The sequence below is a fragment of the Agrilus planipennis genome, unplaced genomic scaffold, assembly GCF_000699045.2.
Source record: "Agrilus planipennis isolate EAB-ADULT unplaced genomic scaffold, Apla_2.0 scaffold38, whole genome shotgun sequence".
Classification (NCBI taxonomy): Eukaryota; Metazoa; Arthropoda; class Insecta; order Coleoptera; family Buprestidae; genus Agrilus; species Agrilus planipennis.
The window spans coordinates 295,802-317,675 of NW_020438882.1; the positions used below are offsets into that span (position 1 = coordinate 295,802).

The 21,874-nt window shown below is 30.3% G+C and overlaps 4 protein-coding genes and 2 long non-coding RNA genes across 9 annotated transcripts in view; 4 read left to right on the forward strand and 2 right to left on the reverse strand.

Annotated features, from left to right (window-relative positions):
* LOC108745273 (cGMP-specific 3',5'-cyclic phosphodiesterase) overlaps positions 1 to 3,167 on the forward strand; it is a 48,659-nt gene extending 45,492 nt beyond the window's left edge. For 3 of the 4 annotated variants that reach the window (XM_018481424.2, XM_018481422.2, XM_018481423.2), the window contains exons 10-12: positions 2,010 to 2,155; positions 2,336 to 2,570; positions 3,013 to 3,167. In XM_018481424.2, the coding sequence (XP_018336926.1) occupies positions 2,010 to 2,155; positions 2,336 to 2,570; positions 3,013 to 3,137 (506 nt within the window). In that variant the 3' untranslated portion in view covers positions 3,138 to 3,167. Of the gene's footprint in view, positions 1 to 2,009; positions 2,156 to 2,290; positions 2,571 to 3,012 lie in introns of those variants that run through there. The other variant, XM_018481425.1, reaches the window with a different exon arrangement.
* Positions 3,168 to 4,729: 1,562 nt separating this feature from the next.
* Positions 4,730 to 13,226, forward strand: LOC108745256. The gene is made up of 2 exons (XM_025981540.1): positions 4,730 to 6,655; positions 13,201 to 13,226. The coding sequence occupies exon 1, from the start codon at positions 5,033 to 5,035 to the stop codon at positions 6,653 to 6,655; it is 1,623 nt and encodes a 540-aa protein (XP_025837325.1). The 5' UTR covers positions 4,730 to 5,032; the 3' UTR covers positions 13,201 to 13,226.
* On the reverse strand, positions 7,124 to 16,305 carry LOC112906747. The gene is made up of 2 exons (XR_003232552.1): positions 15,880 to 16,305; positions 7,124 to 7,675 (listed from the first exon to the last, which is right to left on the reverse strand). It is a non-coding gene; the product is annotated as an uncharacterized LOC112906747 (long non-coding RNA).
* Positions 11,066 to 15,873, forward strand: LOC108745257 (G-protein coupled receptor 143-like). Its single transcript, XM_018481402.2, has 6 exons — positions 11,066 to 12,463; positions 12,559 to 12,670; positions 13,777 to 13,871; positions 14,071 to 14,249; positions 15,018 to 15,345; positions 15,564 to 15,873. Exons 1-6 carry the CDS (start codon positions 12,314 to 12,316, stop codon positions 15,783 to 15,785), a joined length of 1,086 nt encoding a protein of 361 aa, XP_018336904.1. The 5' UTR covers positions 11,066 to 12,313; the 3' UTR covers positions 15,786 to 15,873.
* Positions 16,306 to 16,768: 463 nt separating the features above from the next.
* Positions 16,769 to 17,682, forward strand: LOC108745250. Its single transcript, XR_001939080.2, has 3 exons — positions 16,769 to 17,067; positions 17,121 to 17,153; positions 17,224 to 17,682. It is a non-coding gene; the product is annotated as an uncharacterized LOC108745250 (long non-coding RNA).
* Positions 17,683 to 18,707: 1,025 nt separating this feature from the next.
* Positions 18,708 to 21,816, reverse strand: LOC108745246 (A-kinase anchor protein 10, mitochondrial). Its single transcript, XM_018481386.1, has 3 exons — positions 21,645 to 21,816; positions 21,432 to 21,584; positions 18,708 to 20,600 (listed from the first exon to the last, which is right to left on the reverse strand). Exons 1-3 carry the CDS (start codon positions 21,667 to 21,669, stop codon positions 19,039 to 19,041), a joined length of 1,740 nt encoding a protein of 579 aa, XP_018336888.1. The 5' UTR covers positions 21,670 to 21,816; the 3' UTR covers positions 18,708 to 19,038.
* Between the last annotated feature and the right edge of the window lie 58 nt (positions 21,817 to 21,874).

Here is a 21,874-nt window from a genome sequence, read left to right on the forward strand (position 1 = left end):
AAATTACAATTTTTTAAAATTTCAATAACTTTTTAACGGTTTAGTGAATCGATTTGTAATTTTTACAGGAGTTTTAGAATTGAATGAGGAACGTTCTTCCAAATTTTTATTTGTCTCGTAGCATTTTGATATACCTCCCAAACATCCTTAACTAGAAATAAGCTTTTACACTGATACAATTAGTAATAATAGAATTAATATAAAATTATTCAAAAGATGTGCAAAACTATAATTCGAATTCAGAAGTAAAAGCTGTATAGGTAGGTACATACGAGATAAAAAGTTTGACAAAGTCATTAACTACTACATTCATTATTCATTCATCATTCCTCATGATCAGTAATTTTACCTAAAATGTTGCAGTACTTTTTTAGTTTTTGAATTTTTTGCACACATTGACACATATACCTTTCATCTGATACCACTGACGACACGATACTCCCAAAAAACACCTCTTCAAGAACTCGAACTTTTTCTTATGGCACTCATTTTAGTCAAATCGTGTGGCCGGTTGTTCCGCACTCTTTTTAAATTACCGTATGTCACTGGCTACCCCGATTGCCGTTTGTGAGTCACCATCTATTTTCCTGTTTGTAAGGTTTAGAAATGCTATAAGTATTTTCCTTAAATTTTATATGTCTAGACACTGAGAAAATGAGAAACGTAGAACCGACTTCTACCTATTCATATTGTATTTATTGCAATAATAGGTAATACTCCAGTGAATTTTATTTCAATTTGATGGAAGTTCATGTCATATCGGTACAACAGAATTGAAATTTGAATTGCAAATTTAATGGCAACCGAGGCGTAAATACTAGCACACGTTAACGTATTTACAGTAGTAATAAAATTTCATGGACCGCCAGACAGTACTTTACTTTTGAATATATTTTTTATATTGTCCTATTACAATATTCGATTAATATAAGAACAAAAGAACTAGTCATTAACACACATTGCCGCAGACTATAAAAAATGAAAGAAATTTCGTTTTATATTGTTGTAAACGTAAAGAATGATGTTTCCATTATTAAAAAGTTACAGGACATAAAGGTAGAGAGTATACCTTAATATAAAGAGTAACATTGAATACAGAAGTGGAATTCGTTTATTATGACTCCGCCTATATTGACCAACCGCTTAATATGAAGTAATTGTAGTGTTAAGTTTGGTTTTCATATTAAATTCTCTGCAGGAAAGTTTGAATATAATAACTCCGTTTAAAATGACATATCGTTTATTATGACTGATTCTCAAGAAATCATATCAGGCTATAGTGATTAATAATAACATTTTCGCTCATTTTTCTGACCCTTCTTATGTATATTGATATTATAATTCATCGTTCTTTTTCTGTTAATAAATATATACAATTTGTAGTATTTCTCTCTATTAAACTAAATAACTANACTCCGTTTAAAATGACATATCGTTTATTATGACTGATTCTCAAGAAATCATGTCCGGCTATAGTGACCCAAATGATTAATAATAACAATTTGGGTCATTTTTCTGACCCTTCTTATGTATATTGATATTACAATTCACGGTTCTTTTTCTTTTTTTGTTAATAAATATATACAATTTGTAGTATTTCTCTCTATTAAACTAAATAGCTAACCAAAATAGAAAGTTGTTTATTTTCTAAGACTATGCTTTGTATGACGCCCGCTTAGTATGACGTGTTTGTCATTTCCCTTCGATGACATTATAAGCGGATTCTACTGTATAAGTAGCTGATTTGAAAATAATAATGTTTTTCAACATATTTTTATGTTTCTTATTCAATAAATTGTTTACTGTACACTATTTTCAAAAGAAGTTGACGTGCCAATCGTTACTATAATATAATCTGAATGAAGTTTCATTAAGTTTGATCTAGGCGTTATCAATTATCTTATGGAAAGTTAAGTTGATCGTATGGACTTCAACAGTCTCGCTTAAGAATGTTACACCAAGAGTCAAAACCATCCTAAGGCTTTTTCAAAATTTTATTTTTGTTCCAGTTTTATCCAGCATGCTAATGACTGCTTGTGATGTAAGTGCTATTTCTAAACCCTGGGAAGTTCAACATCGAGTGGCAAAACTTGTTGCAGATGAATTTTTTGACCAAGGCGATCTTGAAAAGATGCAACTTAATCAGCAACCGGTGGTGAGCAAATAATATCTGCATTCAATAATATGTATTTTATCAAGAGAATGAAAAAAATGCCAAAATTTGTTCTGTACCATTCTCTGTTTTTTTGGCAAAATTCTTATTAGATTTTCCCATTACATTCACGTTCAGAAATTGAATGGACGAAACCCTACAGGAATCCCTATTTAATTCCAGGCAATGATGGACAGAGAGAGGAAGGATGAACTTCCTCAAATGCAGGTAGGTTTCATTGATGTAATATGCCTACCTTTGTACAAAGTATTATCGGACACATTCCCGTGGATTAATCCCTTGTATCAAGGGACTCTGGAAAACAGAAAACACTGGCAGGATTTGGCCGAAAAGGTCGAAATGGGTCTCACATGGATAGACCATGATACCATCGACAAACCTGTGGAAGCTCTAAAAGGTATGTAGAATTTCTTTTGATATCTGCCAACATTTTATAATTCGGTAATTATTAAGTACCTAGTTAATTAATTACCATTAATTAAGTACTTAATTACTTACAGTATCGATATTAGTGATGATCAAGACGAATACCAAGATTGGGATCTTAGTCTTGCTTATCCGGTCTTGATCTTCATCTTGCTCAAATACTTCTAGTCTTGATCTTGTTCGTTCGGCCTTGGTCTTTACTAGCTTAAAGGCAATCTTGATATTGGTCTTACATTTTCACAAGAACCAAGATCAAAGATAAAATAAAAAACCTGTTGACATTCAATTACAAACTTAAACAGATGTTTGATGATTTTTGCAAAAGTATTTATTAACGAAAGGTATTTTCGTCAACCATGAGAACCTGAAGTGTGAATGAAAGGATTTATTCTTAATGGTAAATTTCCTTTCAGACCCAGAATTATCAAAAGACATTGAACTAACCGTTCATACCCTCCATACTACCCCTGTTTGTCAACCAGTTTCTCCAGTAGAACATAAACATAAAAGAAAACACAAAATCTGTTGCATATTGTGACACATGTCAAAATAAATATTAAATAGNATAGTACATTGCACATGTGTAGGTACCTTTAATTCAACTGTAGGTACATGTATGTACAATACACATAATATGTATTTAGGTCATCTAAATGAATATTGTGTTATCTAACGATTAGAAGAGATGTGTCTAAATAAAACAAATACTGAAATTACAAATTACATTACTAATTTTTCAGAGATGCAAGCCAGAATATTGCTTATCAAAAGTTGTCAAAAGAACTTTAGAGTACAATATAGAACGAGCTGTGTTACTTTGTAAATACTAATTATCTTGTATTATCTTACAAATAAAATTATTATTTATTGATTCATCCCCTTCTTTTTCAAAACGTCAATCTAAACAAAGATGCATTTGAATATGCTTATTAGAAAATGACAAAACAACAAACAATATTAAAAGTTATTCATACTTCCTCTTCCACGTAAATCAATCAAACGATTAAAAGTACATACCATTCAACAAAAAAAATTTCTTAAAAAAGATATTACTGCCGTCTGATGTATCTGTATACAAAACCTTGCACCATGCAATTATAAAACTCTAAAAGCCTTTAATGTTAATGCATAGGTTAAAAAATTCTATGTATACCACAATACTAAATTTTAGTTTTCTTTTAAAGATAAACTATTATTCGTGAAAATTACTACCAAACTACGTACGATTTGTAATTAAATTAGTATTTTCTTCATAATGATTGTTGAACCATGTATTCTAACTTGTTCATTGTTCGGTCTGCTAGTTTCTTTCTACAATACTGCAGTGAAAATTGAATATAAAAGTGAGAAACCGTTTAATAATACAATTTAATGCTTCACCTAACATGATAGAACAACTAAGAACAACTTTCTCGTTTAAGACAAAAACAGTACAGTGTTTTTTACGAAAAAACCAACTGGTTAGGGATCTAAGATGTTTTAATTTTACGAATATGCGCCCAGGATACTTAGGAAAGAATGAAGGAGCATGCCCGACCAGTTTTAGGACTGACGCCCTATGGTTCAAATAAAGTTGTGTAAAGGGCTTCCTTCATCTTTTCGTTTCCTATTTAAATGTGATATTAATACTGATACGTTTTCCTTAAGAAAACCTTGTATTATAAAATATTTGCACACTGAATTTTTTTACTAGGTTTTTAATTTAATTAAACACTCGTATAATCAAATTGACATACTTTTCGAAAAATAACTTAACAGAAAATTATTTAAAAGTTTTCGATACTTGTTACGGTTATGTTAAACAGTTATTCTTTATTAAATATTTTTTTACCAAGTGATAGGTTGCATCACTATTATGGTAACTTTTTTTAAATCGGAATCCTCTAGTTACATGTTTGTTTATTAAATTTTACAATTGGAATACTCAAAACACCCACTACATTTCCCAAACGTGATGATTCACCTCAAAACCTGAGTCATTGGCTAGTTAAAAAATATTCAGTTCAAAAGATTAAGATTCTTTTCTATTATAGAATGGCTTCCATCATTAAAAACAGTCAGTTTGAATTAAACAGACGACCTCGGCTAACTTTCACCGCGCCTTAATTTAATTTTACTGCCAACAATCAACAACCGAAACAGCGGCAGTGCAGAGCAGTTACTGAGCAGTGAGCAGTGGCAGTGTCGATGTTACTGAGTATCTGATCGTGAGTATTTGTGCAGTGTCCAGTCAGTACCGTTATTGCTTAGTTGTCGCAATTGATTCAACAATATAATAATAACCGCAAGGCTTATCATTAGACTGAACTTTGACGTTAACAAAAGGAATACTTTGAAACGATAATGCGCGTTATTATTTAATTCTCTCCTCATAAAAACAACATTTAGTTAGTTCTGAACGTTAAAAGTGAAACAAGGTCTTCCTACAACACAATGCGGTGGAAGAATTTTGCAGTGATTTTGCTCGTGTGTGTGGTTGTATTGTTGGATTCGTTCAATGTCGAAGCAAGAAAATACGGGGGACGTAGCAAAAGTAGAGGATCGTCGAACAGACGTGGAACCGGATCGAATAGGAAACAAGTGACCAACACCTACAAAGCACCTGAAACAGCATCAGGTGCAGCAGGCGGAGGATGGAGTGGATGGACTATAGCGAAGCCGAATAGTCAGCAAACTTCTTCAAATACGAGAGTGCAACAACACAAACCTTCTGCGCCACCTGATCCAAACCATTCTTTCATTGCAAACGAAAAGAAGCAGCAAGCATCTTCAAATTCGGCACCGCCCCATGGAGGTGCACAATCTCCACAGAAACCTATAGGTTTTGAACAGAAGAACACTGAAATTGATGCTAATAAGAAAGTGGGTTGGAACGTAGATTCGGCGAAATCCCAAACTCCAGGAAGCCCAGGAAATCAAAGACCAATCGGATGGAATGTGAATAATGCACCTTCATCACCAGGATCTCACGGCACTACAAATCAGCAACATGTATCGTTCGTCAATCAACCGAATCAGCCGGCCACCAAAAACACCGCTTCTAACTTAAACAACCCGCCCCCTTACAGCAATGGACCTCCACCACCCTATCAACAATATCCTAGCAACACCGGATACAACGCTCACCCTAATGGGCCACCTCCACCATACTCGCAATATCCTACCAACACTGGCTACAATCAACATTACCCTAATCAGGGATACAATCCTCAGACAGGATATAATCCAAATCCCGGCTATAACTCCCACTTTGGACCTAGTTATTCACAACCCGGTTATGGAAATCATTACGGAGGAGGATTCGGCGGCGGTCCATCCTTTGGCGGTTTTGGTGGTGGCTATAACTATGGCCTTGCGGCATACGGAAAGCCAAAATCTAGTTGGGGAAGCACCCTCAGTAACGTATTAGCTGGGGCTTTCATCTGGCATTTGGTTAGTGGATTGGTATCAAAACCTTACAAAGTTATCAATTACAATAACCAAGCCGAAGCGATTCCACCTAAAATGGAGCTTCCTCCGAATCTAATCACTACTTGTCCTGAGAACATAACGAGTTTATGTGCACCCAATACTTTTGCTCTCTGTACAACAAACCAAACGATCATGTGTGTAGCCAGCGCGGCCCAAACCGCCCCATGCGGTGAAAATGCCAACGTTTCTTGTATAAGTTCCACTGCAGAAGTTCCATCGGGGCCTCCTGCTCCTAACAAAGCTCCGGATGTTCAAAATACAACAATTAGCGTGCCTTGTATTTCAAATGCCAAAATAACAGGGACTTTGGAAGGTGGAAATATTACTAGTATTAGTGTGCCCAGTGATATTATCAAAGCGTCTAAGAATGGAGAGGTTTCCTTGTGTGTCACCACTGTGGCAATACCGCAAACCGATGAAGAAATAAAAGCCCAAGAAGAAGCAGTTAAAGCCGCTCAAGCAAGCCAAACCCAAGCTCCTTGTCCTGCAGGTCAACAACCCAACGAAACGGGAAATTGCATCCCAATAGTTGGCTCAACATCTTCTAACTTACCATCACCAGTACCGACGACAGCTCCTTCTTAAATTTAAAACAATTACAGTACCTGAATGCAATGGAGTAACAGTATAATTAATATTAAACTAAAGCTAGTTATTTTTTCGATCTTTATATGCACTGCATATTATTTCTTTTAGATATTAGTAGGTACTTTACAGAGACAAATACTTCCAGAACAAGTATTTTAAAATAATGTTTGAATCAGTAATAGATATTAAGCTATTATGACCACTAAAGGTCATCATTTCTGATAATTTGTATAAACAGATACATTTATAAAGTATCTATAATGTTAACAACTTCTTGAGTGGATTCATGAGAAAAATTTCGTAACATCGTTTAAATTAAATTAGGTAGATATAAACAAAACACTTAGAAACCTAAAACGTTTCTGAACGTTTCGTAGAATTTCGGATTTTAAATATTAGTTTAGTTACATTCCACAGCACTCATATGTATTTTGTATATGAAAGTTGGTTATAATTTAAATTGTGATTTCTTTTTTTACATGCAAGATAATCGCTAGCAGTACAATGTAATCCGTATAATGCAGTGTATACATACATGTGTACAAATGATATACAACAATAATACTTTATTAAATTCTAAACAAAACATAATATGTGTGTATTTTCATTATAAATACATGAAAGTAATATACGCAGGTGTCATACCTAGTTTGATTTTTTTAATATAATTGGATTTTTCCAAGTTATTACAAAGCTAGTACTTCAGAATCCGTATGACTACTCGTACACGTACCTAATAGCCGTGAATATCAACAAAGCTCAAAGCCGAGCTATTATGCGTACTGATAAAATCAGATGTTATCTGAAAACATTAACACGTTAATAGGTACTTATTTACGTCTTTCACACATAGAAATTTTCTGTCATAATTCTGGATTATGGTACCTATTACAGTATCCATATTTTATGTACAGTCGTCATTAACAGGTTCTGGAAATGATATGTTAAAGAATTTATTCAGAAAATTTACAATACCGTAACTGTTAAATTATTAATTATACGACTTCTTCATCAAACCTATTTATTACAAAAACACAGGCTATTTGAGTAACGTAAGGGTAAAACTGATGGGAAATTATGATCTATACTGTGTTTCTTCATAAAAAACAAATTATCTTGTATCATCTTACAAATAAAATTAAGCGTTGTATTAACTAGTGTTATGTCCATGCCGGTATATTCACACGGTAATTTCCTAAGTATATGTCATTTTTTTGCGTTGCGGTTGATGTTGAAAATTAATTATTTAATACAAATGATACTTGAGAGAAAGAGCTAAAAATTAACTTATTCTTAAACATTTTTCTTCAAAAAGATACATTTTTATCAGGATAGGTATGATATTTTCTTATCAAGTTAGTCTCTCTTCTTAAGGATGTTTGGGAGGTATGTCAAAATGCTACGAGACAAATAAAAATTTGGAAGAACGTTCCTTATTCAATTCTAAAACTCCTGTAAAAATTACAAATCGATTCACTAAACCGTTAAAAAGTTATTGAAATTTTAAAAAATTATAATTTTACACGTCATTTTATGGAGATTCGTTAACCGAACAGATTAAATTTATTTTTATTAACAGAAAAAAAGAACCAGAAATTTCAAACTTTTATCATAAGTAACTTGAACTCTGGAGAATCACTTTAGAGTAAGGTTATTCAAATTCACTAAATGGTTATCGAGGAAAAAGTGAAAAATTAGCGGAAAATCTCGTTTTTACTTAATAATATAATGATAATATTTATAACCGTCTGAAATAAATGCAATTTTAATGTTTTGATTATTATTTAAACATATTAAAAAGTTTTACGGTCATTTTTAATAGAGAATGAAACTAAATATTTTTTTGTTTCGAAGTTGAAATCAAGGCATATTCACTGCCAAAAGTCAGTTAAAAATTTTCCATATTATTCGTTATTTCTTATTTTATTCAAAGTTTTTGGTCAAATTCCAAATTTTCTCTCAAACTGTATACTTTTTTTTTAGTATAGATAGTATTTACTTACCTCATGATATGCTGCAAAACCTAATTAATCACGAATTTCTAATTTTATGTACTCTTGTCTCCGATTGTACCTCCCAAACATCCTTAAAGAACGAAAGTTTCTACAACAAGGTTCATTCAAAAATTGTTAATCGCTTATATTGACGTACTATAACGTTCTCTTATTTAATCTATTGATGATTGCCCACATTGATGTTATATTTGATCATTAGGGGTAGATCAGAGATTTAGTAAATAACTTAAAAAGAAACTTTCCTTATTTTATGATTATTAATTTATTAATAGATGCACTTTCTTGGTTCACAAAATTTGTTTGAATTTGGGATTTTGTCTTGCATTAAACGCGACTATTGAGGGAGAATTATGATTTCCTTATTCGTATTCTTACTTCAATAAAATTCACCTAATTTAATAAAATAAATTGTAAAAGGTAAAAAATACGTTTTTGTACAATACTTTACATTTATTTTATTTACACATATAGCTATACCCTATATGCACAAAAATGTAATGCATATTATTAGTCATACTCTCAATCATGTAAAATTTTCTATTCAAGAATTCGACTTACTAATTGCACAAACTACTTATTAGAAACATTGTTGAAGTAAATAGTTTATCTGTCAGTTATCATTGTTTGTAATTAACGATTTGTTGTGCAATATAAATATCATCATCAGAAATAAATAAGAACCAATGGATATACGTAGAACGAAAATTATTCTTAAAACTTTCTAGGATGAAATCTTTACTAGCAAATTTTATATCATAACTACTAACGTCTTTCTTTAAGTTTATATTTTCGAAGAAAAGATTTCCATCAGTCGTTCTACGTATACATTTTATATGAAATATATTATTTAATTTTTCTTTTTAAGAAGGAAAAGGTTACAAAAAGGCTACAAATTAAATAAAAAGATAAATTTATCAAATAGAAATATTAAGTAGGGTAGTTCAGTATCTAGTTTAGTAAAATATCCAAAAATAAATCGGTCTCATGACAGTATTGTCTTTTTATGTAAAAATTAGTCAGTAATCTAGCACGATTATAAAATCCAAACAGTTCTAATACTTTTTATAGCTACTTATAAAAATCACATTTTAGCTGTCACACTTTTCTGTTATGAAATTATTGATACAAAAAATGATTTATGGATTAAAATAATCAAAACACAAATAAAAAAAGGAACTTTCAATTTCTCTAAAATAATAAAATCGATATTTGTATTTATTTCTGATTCTTTAACAACTTTTTCGATTTACTTTTTGAAAATTAACAGAAACAATCGTTAGAGAATCAAAAATAAATATATATTGTAAAACTTGCCAAGTATTTTTGATTTAACAATTTTATTATTCATTGTGTAAATATTTATTGTTGTTATGTGTGTTGTCTGTTCAAGCAAATCGACTTTTAACTAATTATTCTATACGAGGATGTTTGACATACACATAAGTAAATATGTTAAAATCAGTTTCATGTAATATTAAATACAGTAACCAAATTGATAAATTATTCATTCTAATCTAGAGTTGCTGACCTTTAACATCCGATATGAATACAAATACAGAAACTCAGATAAATACCTAGTTCTTCCCAAGCAGGAACAGCAATAGATTGAAAAACTGTATAAGATATACAAGATCATCCCGATCAATAAATTAAGAAACTCCAAAAAATGTATCCCTTGCAGTGTCGCCATTTTTTGTTTATTTGTTTATCTTTTTTAATACTAAGTGATTACGTTGAAATAGAGTGTAAACCACGGTACGGCTTTGAAGATTTAAATGAAGATTTTTATGCAACAGAAACGAATATTAGTAGTGAATCTTCGACAACAGAATCTAGTGTTTCGGAAGAATCTCGTTCACTAAAAAGCAGCAGTGACAGTGATATTAAATCATATATAGGATCAATACCACAAACCGATGAAGACAAATCCAAACTTTACGAATCCCTAATGTCAAAATTGGGAGGAAAGTTATTGTTCGCCACTGAAGAACAAAAAGAATTGTACTCACGAAATGCTTTTCACAATGTCCTAGTCGGAATGTATAAATTGCAAGAAATGAAGGATATCAACAATTCTAAGCCAAGTTACGCATACAATGTTGCAACAACAACCAATTAAACAACTGCATGCATGAGAGGTTTCAAATGGAAAAATAGCAGCGACATTGAGTGATATTTTACGAAAACAATTTAACGTTAGCAGTGTAATTTTTGCTCAAAGTAAGGCTTGTTATATATTTTGGAAACTATTAGAAATTAGGAACAATTTTAAAAATAAAGCAACTGATTATTTATTTCATTATGGTACTGTGTCTTTTCCTTTCTTATTAATATTTAATTAATTTATTACGTTAAAGTTTTCTTCTTTATGGTTTTGTTAAAATTTATTGACTTTATATGAAACTGAATAAAAGTTAAAACAATTATCACTGCATCTTCCTCTTTAAATTATTTTATTTACATAATGCATTTTTGGTGGAGGCGTCTGGCACACAATTAGCTTTTTAGTTTTAAGTTCGTCTATAAAATAAAAATAGATGAAATTATTTAAAATGTGTAAAAGTGTATTGAAAATACGCTTGACGCATTTTGAATAGTTTTAAATAAAATAACCAGATTATAAAAATTATTTCGTAGAATCTTTTATTAACTCGGGCTGCAGAGACCTGTGTCGTGTCTGTAATAAAAACTTCTACGAAATTATTGTTCTACTTTTGACATATTACAAACATTATTATATGTAACAAGGGAGTTATTAGACTTTAAGCAATTAACAAGTATTTAATATATGACAACCCCTTGTGACAATGTGTGGAGTATTACAAAACGTTATTTAGAATAATGTTAACGGTGTTAAGTATTGCACTCAAAATAAAGAAATGTAATTTACAAAAAAAAACAGATTATTGTTTATATAAATAGATAGTACATTGCACATGTGTAGGTACCTTTAATTCAACTGTAGGTACATGTATGTACAATACACATAATATGTATTTAGGTCATCTAAATGAATATTGTGTTATCTAACGATTAGAAGAGATGTGTCTAAATAAAACAAATACTGAAATTACAAATTACATTACTAATTTTTCAGAGATGCAAGCCAGAATATTGCTTATCAAAAGTTGTCAAAAGAACTTTAGAGTACAATATGTTATTATGTTCAAAGTTACGAATGTTGAATCAAAAAAAAAAAGAAGAAATCAAAATCGCCTGTGCAATTCTTCTATCTCTTAAATATTCTCTGCCTTCTTTTTTTGTAATTCGCGTTCACCTGGTGAAACCTTAGAATAATACTAGTCCCGTGCAGACTGGTCAGGTGTTTCAAGTTTCAAAACTCCTATATCGACTCTTAACCGAAAACCCTTATAAAGAATCACTCTGTTTTAAACTACAGCGCTAAAAAACGATTTTTTATCAAAAATGATAAGGCGGTGATCATAAGTCAAACTGATAACAGTTTAATTTTATTTTCGTGATGTAAAGGAGTTTGTGTTTATTTAGTAGAACGTCTTGTGTTAATAAATGAAGAATTTTTGTATAATTAACGTGTTGTGTTGATGCAGAACAAAGATTACTGTAGTATTTGCTTCAACAGTAATTTTTTCAAATTTCCTTCATAAAAAAAATTGTTGCAATGTCCGATCCTACAATACAAACTTTCTGTTGTCATCACTCAAACACTTCGAATATAACAATGGCAATTATGAAAGAATTTAACACAGAAGCATACAATTGTGTTTGTTTATTTTCCTCCACCCTTGGAATACTGGGAGCTCTCTATCAGGTAATGAATTAGAGTTAGGTACCTTATGATTTTATTATTAGAAATTTTCACGATCAAATACAATAATAATAAGTGTTGATAGGTGTGACTTTTAGATTTTACCACGTCAACAATTTTCGAAAAGTGGTAGATGGTATTCGTTTACAGCTGTTAGGGGTCGTAAGATTATTATTTGGCTGGCTGTTTCCGATCTTTTTGCTTCGCTAGGTCAGTATTAACAGACAATAACAGAGACTTTCTCTTGGATTTTAAAGTAATATTCTTCTTGTTTAATTAAAATTTAACGTTTTTATTTCTATAATTTTTTAACAAATATAAGTAGAAGAATTTTTCAATAATTTATTACATATAAATCACATAAAACCCTTCCTCAGTTAATAACCATTGCAGATGTTACAAAAAAATGCACATTTTTATTTTGGTGCAACAGTTTGGGAGTAATTGAAAATGCAAAGTTAAATATACAAAATTAACTGATAATATTTTCATACATTTTTGTTATCAATTAATTGTAATAACTTCAGTTACATGATATGCGTTATCATGTATCTCTTTATTTATTCTTGGAGTTTACTTTCAAAATCGAGACAGTAAAACAAAAAATTACCAATATTATTGATCTTTTAATGATTTTAGATCTCTTGTTCAAAGAATTATATATTTATTATTCTTGATATTTTAATAATACTATAATTTCTAACTTACCATCACCAGTACCGACGACAGCTCCTTCTTAAATTTAAAACAATTACAGTACCTGAATNCCCCCTTAAATATAAGTGGACAATACAAAAAAAGATTAATGGTTATCTATACTTTTTACAAAAACTGACCAACATACTCACTTGAATAAAAATGTAGTTTGAACTTACGAAATAATCTTGCGGTGAAACATAAGTTTGTAATACCATACCAGTAATGAATACGCTGGATTGTAATAAAGTAGAACTATATCGAACTTATTTTTAGTTAATTACAATTATCATTAAAATGCACATATGCTGAAAACAGTTAAGGAAATTCAGAGTTAAATACATTGTGTATTTCATAAAAACTGTTTCAATTCTTCAAATATCAGGATTATAAAATATTTTTTACGATATTATCAATAAACTCTAAAATAGGAATTTCCCACTTCACTAAAAGAGTTCCAACCCCGAAGTCCTTACATGAAAACTGAAGATTGTGAAGACCATTATTAAGCACAAAATTCTAAAGTTCTGTCCAGCCCTGACATGGATATAAAATTAAAAAAACTAAATTGATAAATTTGGTAGAGAAATTTTTATGTTCTTTTCTTCTTGTATTTATAGGCGTATTTATTAGATCTCTCATATGGATAAGAAATAAAAATATAATGCCAGCTGTAGATGATCACTCTAGTGTTATATTTTGTGTCATTTCATCGGTAAGTTCTATTTTTTTTAAGTAAGTACTTTTATGCAAATAACAAATAATAATTTTAATAAAAAAATAGTTTATCTTATAAATAGAATTAACATTTATTGTAACTTTTTATAGTTAAGTACATGCCGTAGTTAAAAATTTTATGTAACATTAAAAATATTAATATTATCGTCCCGTTAACAATAAACAATAAATTTCAGGCTTGGGTTCAATATTTTTATATAGCTAGTTGGATATGGACTTTATGTTATGCAATTGACATGAAACTTGTTTTAAGTGAAAAAGATTCGTGGTTTGCCTCTTATCACATAGCAGCTTGGCTAATTTCTGCAGTTTTGACAACTGCTGGATTAGGATTACTGTACCTCCCAGATGCGAAGTGAGTTTAAAACAAAACAATTCATTTATTTATTATTATTGCAGGTTTGCATCAATTAAATAGTCTTAAGTCCAATCGTTGTTTTTTACAGATTTAAAAATATTTCGTAGAATCTTTTATTAACTCGGGCTGCAGAGACCTGTGTCGTGTCTGTAATAAAAACTTCTACGAAATTATTGTTCTACTTTTGACATATTACAAACATTATTATATGTAACAAGGGAGTTATTAGACTTTAAGCAATTAACAAGTATTTAATATATGACAACCCCTTGTGACAATGTGTGGAGTATTACAAAACGTTATTTAGAATAATGTTAACGGTGTTAAGTATTGCACTCAAAATAAAGAAATGTAATNGCTGGATTAGGATTACTGTACCTCCCAGATGCGAAGTGAGTTTAAAACAAAACAATTCATTTATTTATTATTATTGCAGGTTTGCATCAATTAAATAGTCTTAAGTCCAATCGTTGTTTTTTACAGATTTAAAAATACTAAAATCCGTCAACTAAAAGGTCATTAATTTTTTATGATTGAAATTTCTAGTGATTAATATTAAATATTAATTTGATTCCCGCTCTCGATTCCGGACGAGGGTGTGACAACAGCAACAAAAATTTTTCTCATTAATTTGAGGTAACTTATAGTGGAAAAAAATGAGAATGAATTTTCAAATTAATATTTGATATTATGTACCTTAACTAATTGTATCACTGTTTATTACCTTACCACCTATATTACACCTGTAAGTCATAATTGTTTTAGTTGTCACGTTAATACTACACTGATGGACACCCTAACACGTATCCTCCCTAATTATCTCGCCACATATATTCCTATGGCGACTGTCATGATAGCCAACCCTTGTCTGTACCTTTTTTCTACGAGGGATATGCAAAAAATTATCACGTGTTCCTCCGGCCAATACACAAATCGGGAAAGGGACCTTTTAGATGCAGTTAGAGTAAAATTTTCTACAATAAATTGTGTTTTTTATCTATGCTGGTTACCAAATTTAATAAATGGGTTACTTATTTGGACTTTATGGTTCAATCTTCCTGTTGAATTGTTAACAAATATTTGGTATATGATGGTAAGTACTAAGTACCTACATTTATAATATTACCTAATATATCTTTTCGAAAATAAGCATATTAAAAACAAATTGTTGTTAATTACGTAGTAATATTAGTATATGAAAATATAAAAATTAAAAATTTTGTTAAAATAACTACTATTTTTGATTATACTTGCATACGTTTACCTAAAGACTATTTTAATACAATTCTGTTTTGTTTTTTTTTAATTCAGGCATTTACTAATCCCCTTCAAGCTCTTTTTAATTCATTGGTGTACAGAAGATGGAATAGTGGTTCAGAAAAAATTATCGTACCATGGAAAAAGCAGGAAAGTTCTGAAGTTCAAAATTTCAATACGCCAAATAGCTCTACAGTAGACAGCTTCGACGAAAATTTACCTTTGCTACAAAGTTTAAGAAGATCTAGTATTAATGGCTATTCTACATACAAATGATTATTGGTTTTATCAAATATAATATACTTATATTAAACTCATATAGTGTAAGTGTCCATGTAAGAAAAATTGCTGGCAATTGAATTTAAAAGACCTATTTATTACAAAAACACAGGCTATTTGAGTAACGTAAGGGTAAAACTGATGGGAAATTATGATCTATACTGTGTTTCTTCATAAAAAACAAATTATCTTGTATCATCTTACAAATAAAATTAAGCGTTGTATTAACTAGTGTTATGTCCATGCCGGTATATTCACACGGTAATTTCCTAAGTATATGTCATTTTTTTGCGTTGCGGTTGATGTTGAAAATTAATTATTTAATACAAATGATACTTGAGAGAAAGAGCTAAAAATTAACTTATTCTTAAACATTTTTCTTCAAAAAGATACATTTTTATCAGGATAGGTATGATATTTTCTTATCAAGTTAGTCTCTCTTCTTAAGGATGTTTGGGAGGTATGTCAAAATGCTACGAGACAAATAAAAATTTGGAAGAACGTTCCTTATTCAATTCTAAAACTCCTGTAAAAATTACAAATCGATTCACTAAACCGTTAAAAAGTTATTGAAATTTNAGGATGTTTCGTAACATTTGTGACAAAACATTGATATTTTACAACCCTTTAATTTGGAATTAAACCCAGAAAACCACCTACTGTAACGCATAATAGCAGCGTAGAGACTTGCGGTTGCATAATAGTTTATAAAACGCGCGTTTCAAATTTTCGGATTTTGGTATTAGGAGAGCATAAGAGCCGAGAGTTCTTTTTATAAAGAACGTTAAAAGAAAGAGATTGTGGTGCTATAAACGCGATTGCATAGAACTCTCTAAAAATGAAATAGTGACCCAAATCTTACTAAACATATCGCCGAAGCATACAGTATTAATCACAGTATAATCCAAATCCTAATTTAATGTAATTTCCAAGTTTAATTTAGTTTTTTAATGCAAATTATAGTTACGGTACTGGCAGTATTCAACAACGTCTTGAAATAACGTTAAGACCCGCCTACAATTATTTCAATGGCGTACTGTTTGTTTACATTTAATAAAACTAATATAAATTGATCCATAAATATAAAATGCAGTGATGTAGACAAATTTCGATATCTTTATCGATAATTGATAAGTATTTAGTTTAACTAATGTGTTTTATTTTGTTGAATTTGCTACGACAAAAAAATTTAATACCCACAAATTATTGCCTTAACCCACAATTAAGTCTTCGATTCCACATGAATTTTAATTTTTAGTGAATGTTTCATCTTTATTAGGTAAATATAATGCAATACATTAAATAATAAATACATTTAATGATAAATTCAAGATTATAGGGTGAATAAAACAGAAGGAATGGAATGTAAGTTACGTAGGAGTTGTTATTGGTTACCTATATTTTTTATGTAATGTAAATTTGTCTTATTTTATAGTGAATAAGTATTATCAAATAATACTAATATTACTGGTCTGTTTTAAAGTGCAGCCAAAATGACCGTGACTTTGGGCAATAACAAATGAGACGACACAATTTTTGATAAATGATGTACTGTACATAATTTATTGTCAAATACTGTAAATAAGAGCATAAAAGTTACATAATCAACTAACAAGTTCCCTTGAAATAACTTCTTGTGGTGCAGAAGGAGCGCATGCTGTTATAAACTAAGCATAAGTGGATAATAATTTTAACTTTCTAGTTTGATAAAGTTGTGCACAGTATCTTTCTTTTCAAACTATTTTTTTTATTTTCTGTTTTTACATAAACATAAAGAGTACTGCAATTAAAAGTGAATGAAAAATGCTCATTCCAAAATTAATAATTTAATCTATTTTGAAATCACACCACAAACGTACAAAAATATTCTTCCATACATTTTTAACAATATCACATTTTATATACAAGCAAATCTAAAATAGTAAATTCAATTAGGTGCAATAAGCAGAAAACCTACCGTACCTTTTAATTCCAAAAACAATGAATCGAAAAATGAAAATAGTAAATTAATTCTTATCTAAATCGAATTTAGAAAAGTATTAAAATAAAATAAAAAATTAATTTCATTTCCTTTCAAGTTGCATACATATAAAAGAAATCGTAAATTCATAGGAAAAGATCAAAAATTCTATTTCTGAAGAGCTTTGAGGATGTTTCGTAACATTTGTGACAAAACATTGATATTTTACAACCCTTTAATTTGGAATTAAACCCAGAAAACCACCTACTGTAACGCATAATAGCAGCGTAGAGACTTGCGGTTGCATAATAGTTTATAAAACGCGCGTTTCAAATTTTCGGATTTTGGTATTAGGAGAGCATAAGAGCCGAGAGTTCTTTTTATAAAGAACGTTAAAAGAAAGAGATTGTGGTGCTATAAACGCGATTGCATAGAACTCTCTAAAAATGAAATAGTGACCCAAATCTTNAATCTATTTTGAAATCACACCACAAACGTACAAAAATATTCTTCCATACATTTTTAACAATATCACATTTTATCAATACATTAAATGTACACCATTAAAGATACCTTTTTTTAATTAAATATAATATGTACATTCAGAATATAATAAAATTATACAAATTAAGTAATCAACATAAATATAATTGGCACAATATGAAGTAGAAATAAAGGTAGCACTGTGCATAAAGACAGCTTTAGAAGAAATTCAGTAAGTGTATTAAAAATAACTTTCTAATTGTATAAAATGAAAACAATGGTATAACAGTAGATATTACAAGCTGTAACATTTCTGATTTTAATAAAACTTCTTTTCCAATATTGATGGTTCTGTTAATCAATCAAGCATATGAACTACAATAATTAAGTGTCATGTAACTGTTTGCTAAAAATTTGAACTATGACTATAAAATCAGAGATATAATCCACTCTTTCATAAAAATGCAAACAATTAATTTAAAAAGAGGCTTATATTGAAATGAAAAGTGTTTAGTTGAGAAAAGAAGAAATTAATTAACTAATACTTGTGCATTACATATATCAAAAATAAAAAAACCACATAATTGATCATTCAGTTTGCCTAGCAATTGGTATAAAATCAATTTATTATCTTTAATTAAATTATCTATTGCTTTAATGAATAATAGAGAACCGTAAATATTTGAAAAATAAAGAGCACTATTATAAATATCCTTATATCATAAATACTAATTCTGCTTTCTTATTTATAAGAATAAAGTTCGTATTTAAAAATGAAGATATAATTAATAAAAATGCTTCTTATGACTAGGAAGGCTTTTGTTCATTAAGAGTAATACTCGTTATGTCTTTAATAATCATTTCTGCGACCTGCCAAGCCATTTCTTCTTTCTGCTTATCTTCGTCTAAGTTAACAAATTTTCTTACCACATTTCTTAATTTCGATTCAGATTTCTTTCCAGGATCAGGTTCAAAATCAGGTTCGTATCGTCCTAACGCGTTTACTCTTCCTAAAGAGAGCCTGTGTTTTTTTCGTCGTTTCCATAAAGCATCGGGATCGTACAGCTGCCTTGTATCGATATTCATATCGGCAGCTTTTTTATCAGTTTTCCACTTATTATTGGGGTTTTCCATCGCCAAAAATGTAGTTGTTGTACTAAAGCTTTTCTCACTACTGCAATCTGATGGAGTTCTTTTATGCTTATTTGCACCATGTGAACACGAATTTTGAACGGCATTTATAAGCTCTGAAAGATATTTGTAATACAACTGAGAGCACAAGAAATTTTTAAAGTAGTTCTTTTCCAAGTATTTCTCAACTATTTTCAGAGGTAAATGGAAACAGTCATAATTTACACCATTTTCTCCACAAATACTTTGTTCTACAGCTAATCTGACTTTATCACTGAACCCCAATGGACAATGAGCTTGAAGTGAAAAATATTTATCATACAGCACCACAGCATCACCCTGTACTTCTGCAGGATCTAAAAAGTCTTTCTGGTCTCGCAACTGCTGTTGAAAATTGCTTGCTGCAATCCAGAATTCAAGCAAATGTCGCTGATTTTCTTGTTCAAGGAATTCCATGAAATAAAATAGTGCCGTTTCGTTAAAAAGTATATCTTCTAGTGTAACATTGCCACTTGTAAGTACATCTATTTGATGTCTACAAAAGTAATCGCTGTTTAGAAATGAGTTAAAATATTCTTTATCCAACATTTCATAAATATAATTCTGTACTCTTGTAAAACAATCGGGGTCTACCAGTTTTTCTGTTGTGCATATGTTTTCTATCACATCTTTTCGAATATCCTCAGAACAATTAATGTTTTCATCGGCTTCTAAAGAAATATACTTTTTAAAAATTCTTAAAGCCGTTTCTGTTAGATCGTCCTGTGGATCGTCAGTATTACTGGATGATCCATCTTTTTTTGTTGTGTCATGATTATAAATATTTAATATTTCTAATTTAGAATCGCTTTTTTTACAATTTTCATCATGAAGACTGCAGTTAATTTCTTCTATCTTTGGTTTATTTTCTAATGACGAAAATTCAGTCAAACTACATGAATCAATCGTGAAGGAATCTCCATCTGTGCTTACTGATAAACTATCATGGTCTATCTTAATACTTCGTGCAGGTGACAAAAATTTTTGACTGCAGCCATTCCCATTCCTTCGTTTTCTATGTCTAATTTCTCTATCTACACATGCTTTAAAGTCCTCAATATCTAACCAGCAATGTATCAAAGAGGAGCAATCTTTCGAATCAAGAAATTGTACAAAGTAATCTAATGCAGACCTATCACTGAACACTTCTTGGAGAGTTTTAGATAAACGAGAATGATCCTTTCCCAAATCACTTTCTTCTAAAAATTATAAGAATATGTCTGTAGTATTTGTTTTGAGAGTCATATTAACAATTATACAAGCTAATAACTGCTTACTGTACTTTACTATAAAATAAAGTTTGATATATATTCAATTTTCATGGGGAATTATGCCTGTATCTTATCTACTTATTCAAATTCTCTCAAGAGTAAAAAACTAACTGTTATATCGATAATCTTAAACATCTAATGGTAATTTTTTACATTAGTTGACATCGGAATTGAGACATGAAGTTTAGTCAGGTAGGTAGTACTCACCAAGTAAAGTAGTGTAGTAGTATTTACTAGAATTTTGTTTATTATTTGTTTAAAAATGAATGTGAGTGAGATACAGGCCCTTAAAGTTTTCTTAATCGGAGGAAATTCCGGTAGGTACGGCCCTGGCTTCAGCCTTCCGTCAGCTGTTCCCGCCAAACATCGTTTGTCCTAAAACATATCTTCCTAACATTATTCTAATGTATCAGCCCGCCTTCGGCGGGCAGGGGCATTAAACAAACTCGAGTCTATCATACATCTACCTAACTAAACAATGACGTCATCAATGCATATTTGGCGAGAACAGCTGACGAAGGGCTGCAGCCAGGGCCGTACCAATCGAAATTTCCTCCGATTAAATAACTTTAGGGGCCTGTATCTCAAGCTACATTGGTTTCCGCACGGAATTAATGCTACCACACGATTCTACTTGGTCAGTACTACCTACCTGACTAAACTTCATGTCTCAATTCCAATGTCAACTAATGTAAAAAATGACCCATCTAATTAAATACAAATTAGTGGTTTATTGACTTCCAAGACTATTTAACTTGCCTGTGTCAGAAAGGCCCTCATCTTCTAAAAGATTGACATTGACATTTTTTGTTTGATCTTCATAAATATTTGAAGCATTTTCGTCAAATCTTGAGTGTGTAGGACTATTTGAATCATTTCTTATAGGAGAAATATTAATTTTCTCTTTATGGCCTAGAATGTACAATTTAACCTTAATTTTCAATGATATATTTTTATTTCAAAATAAGTTACCTGATTTCTTCCAAAATTGGAGCATCGTTTATTATAAACATTTGTATGCTAATACTGTTGTTATGCAATAAATTTTAATCCTTTAATTATCCAGTTTTACAGTTATCGCTATCAAAACATTATATCAATTTTCTAAACTCTTGATCTGACACTTGACTGTTGACAAGTAGACAATAATAAATAACAATACCGGAATGAAAACAACTTATGTGACTAAATAACACCATCCA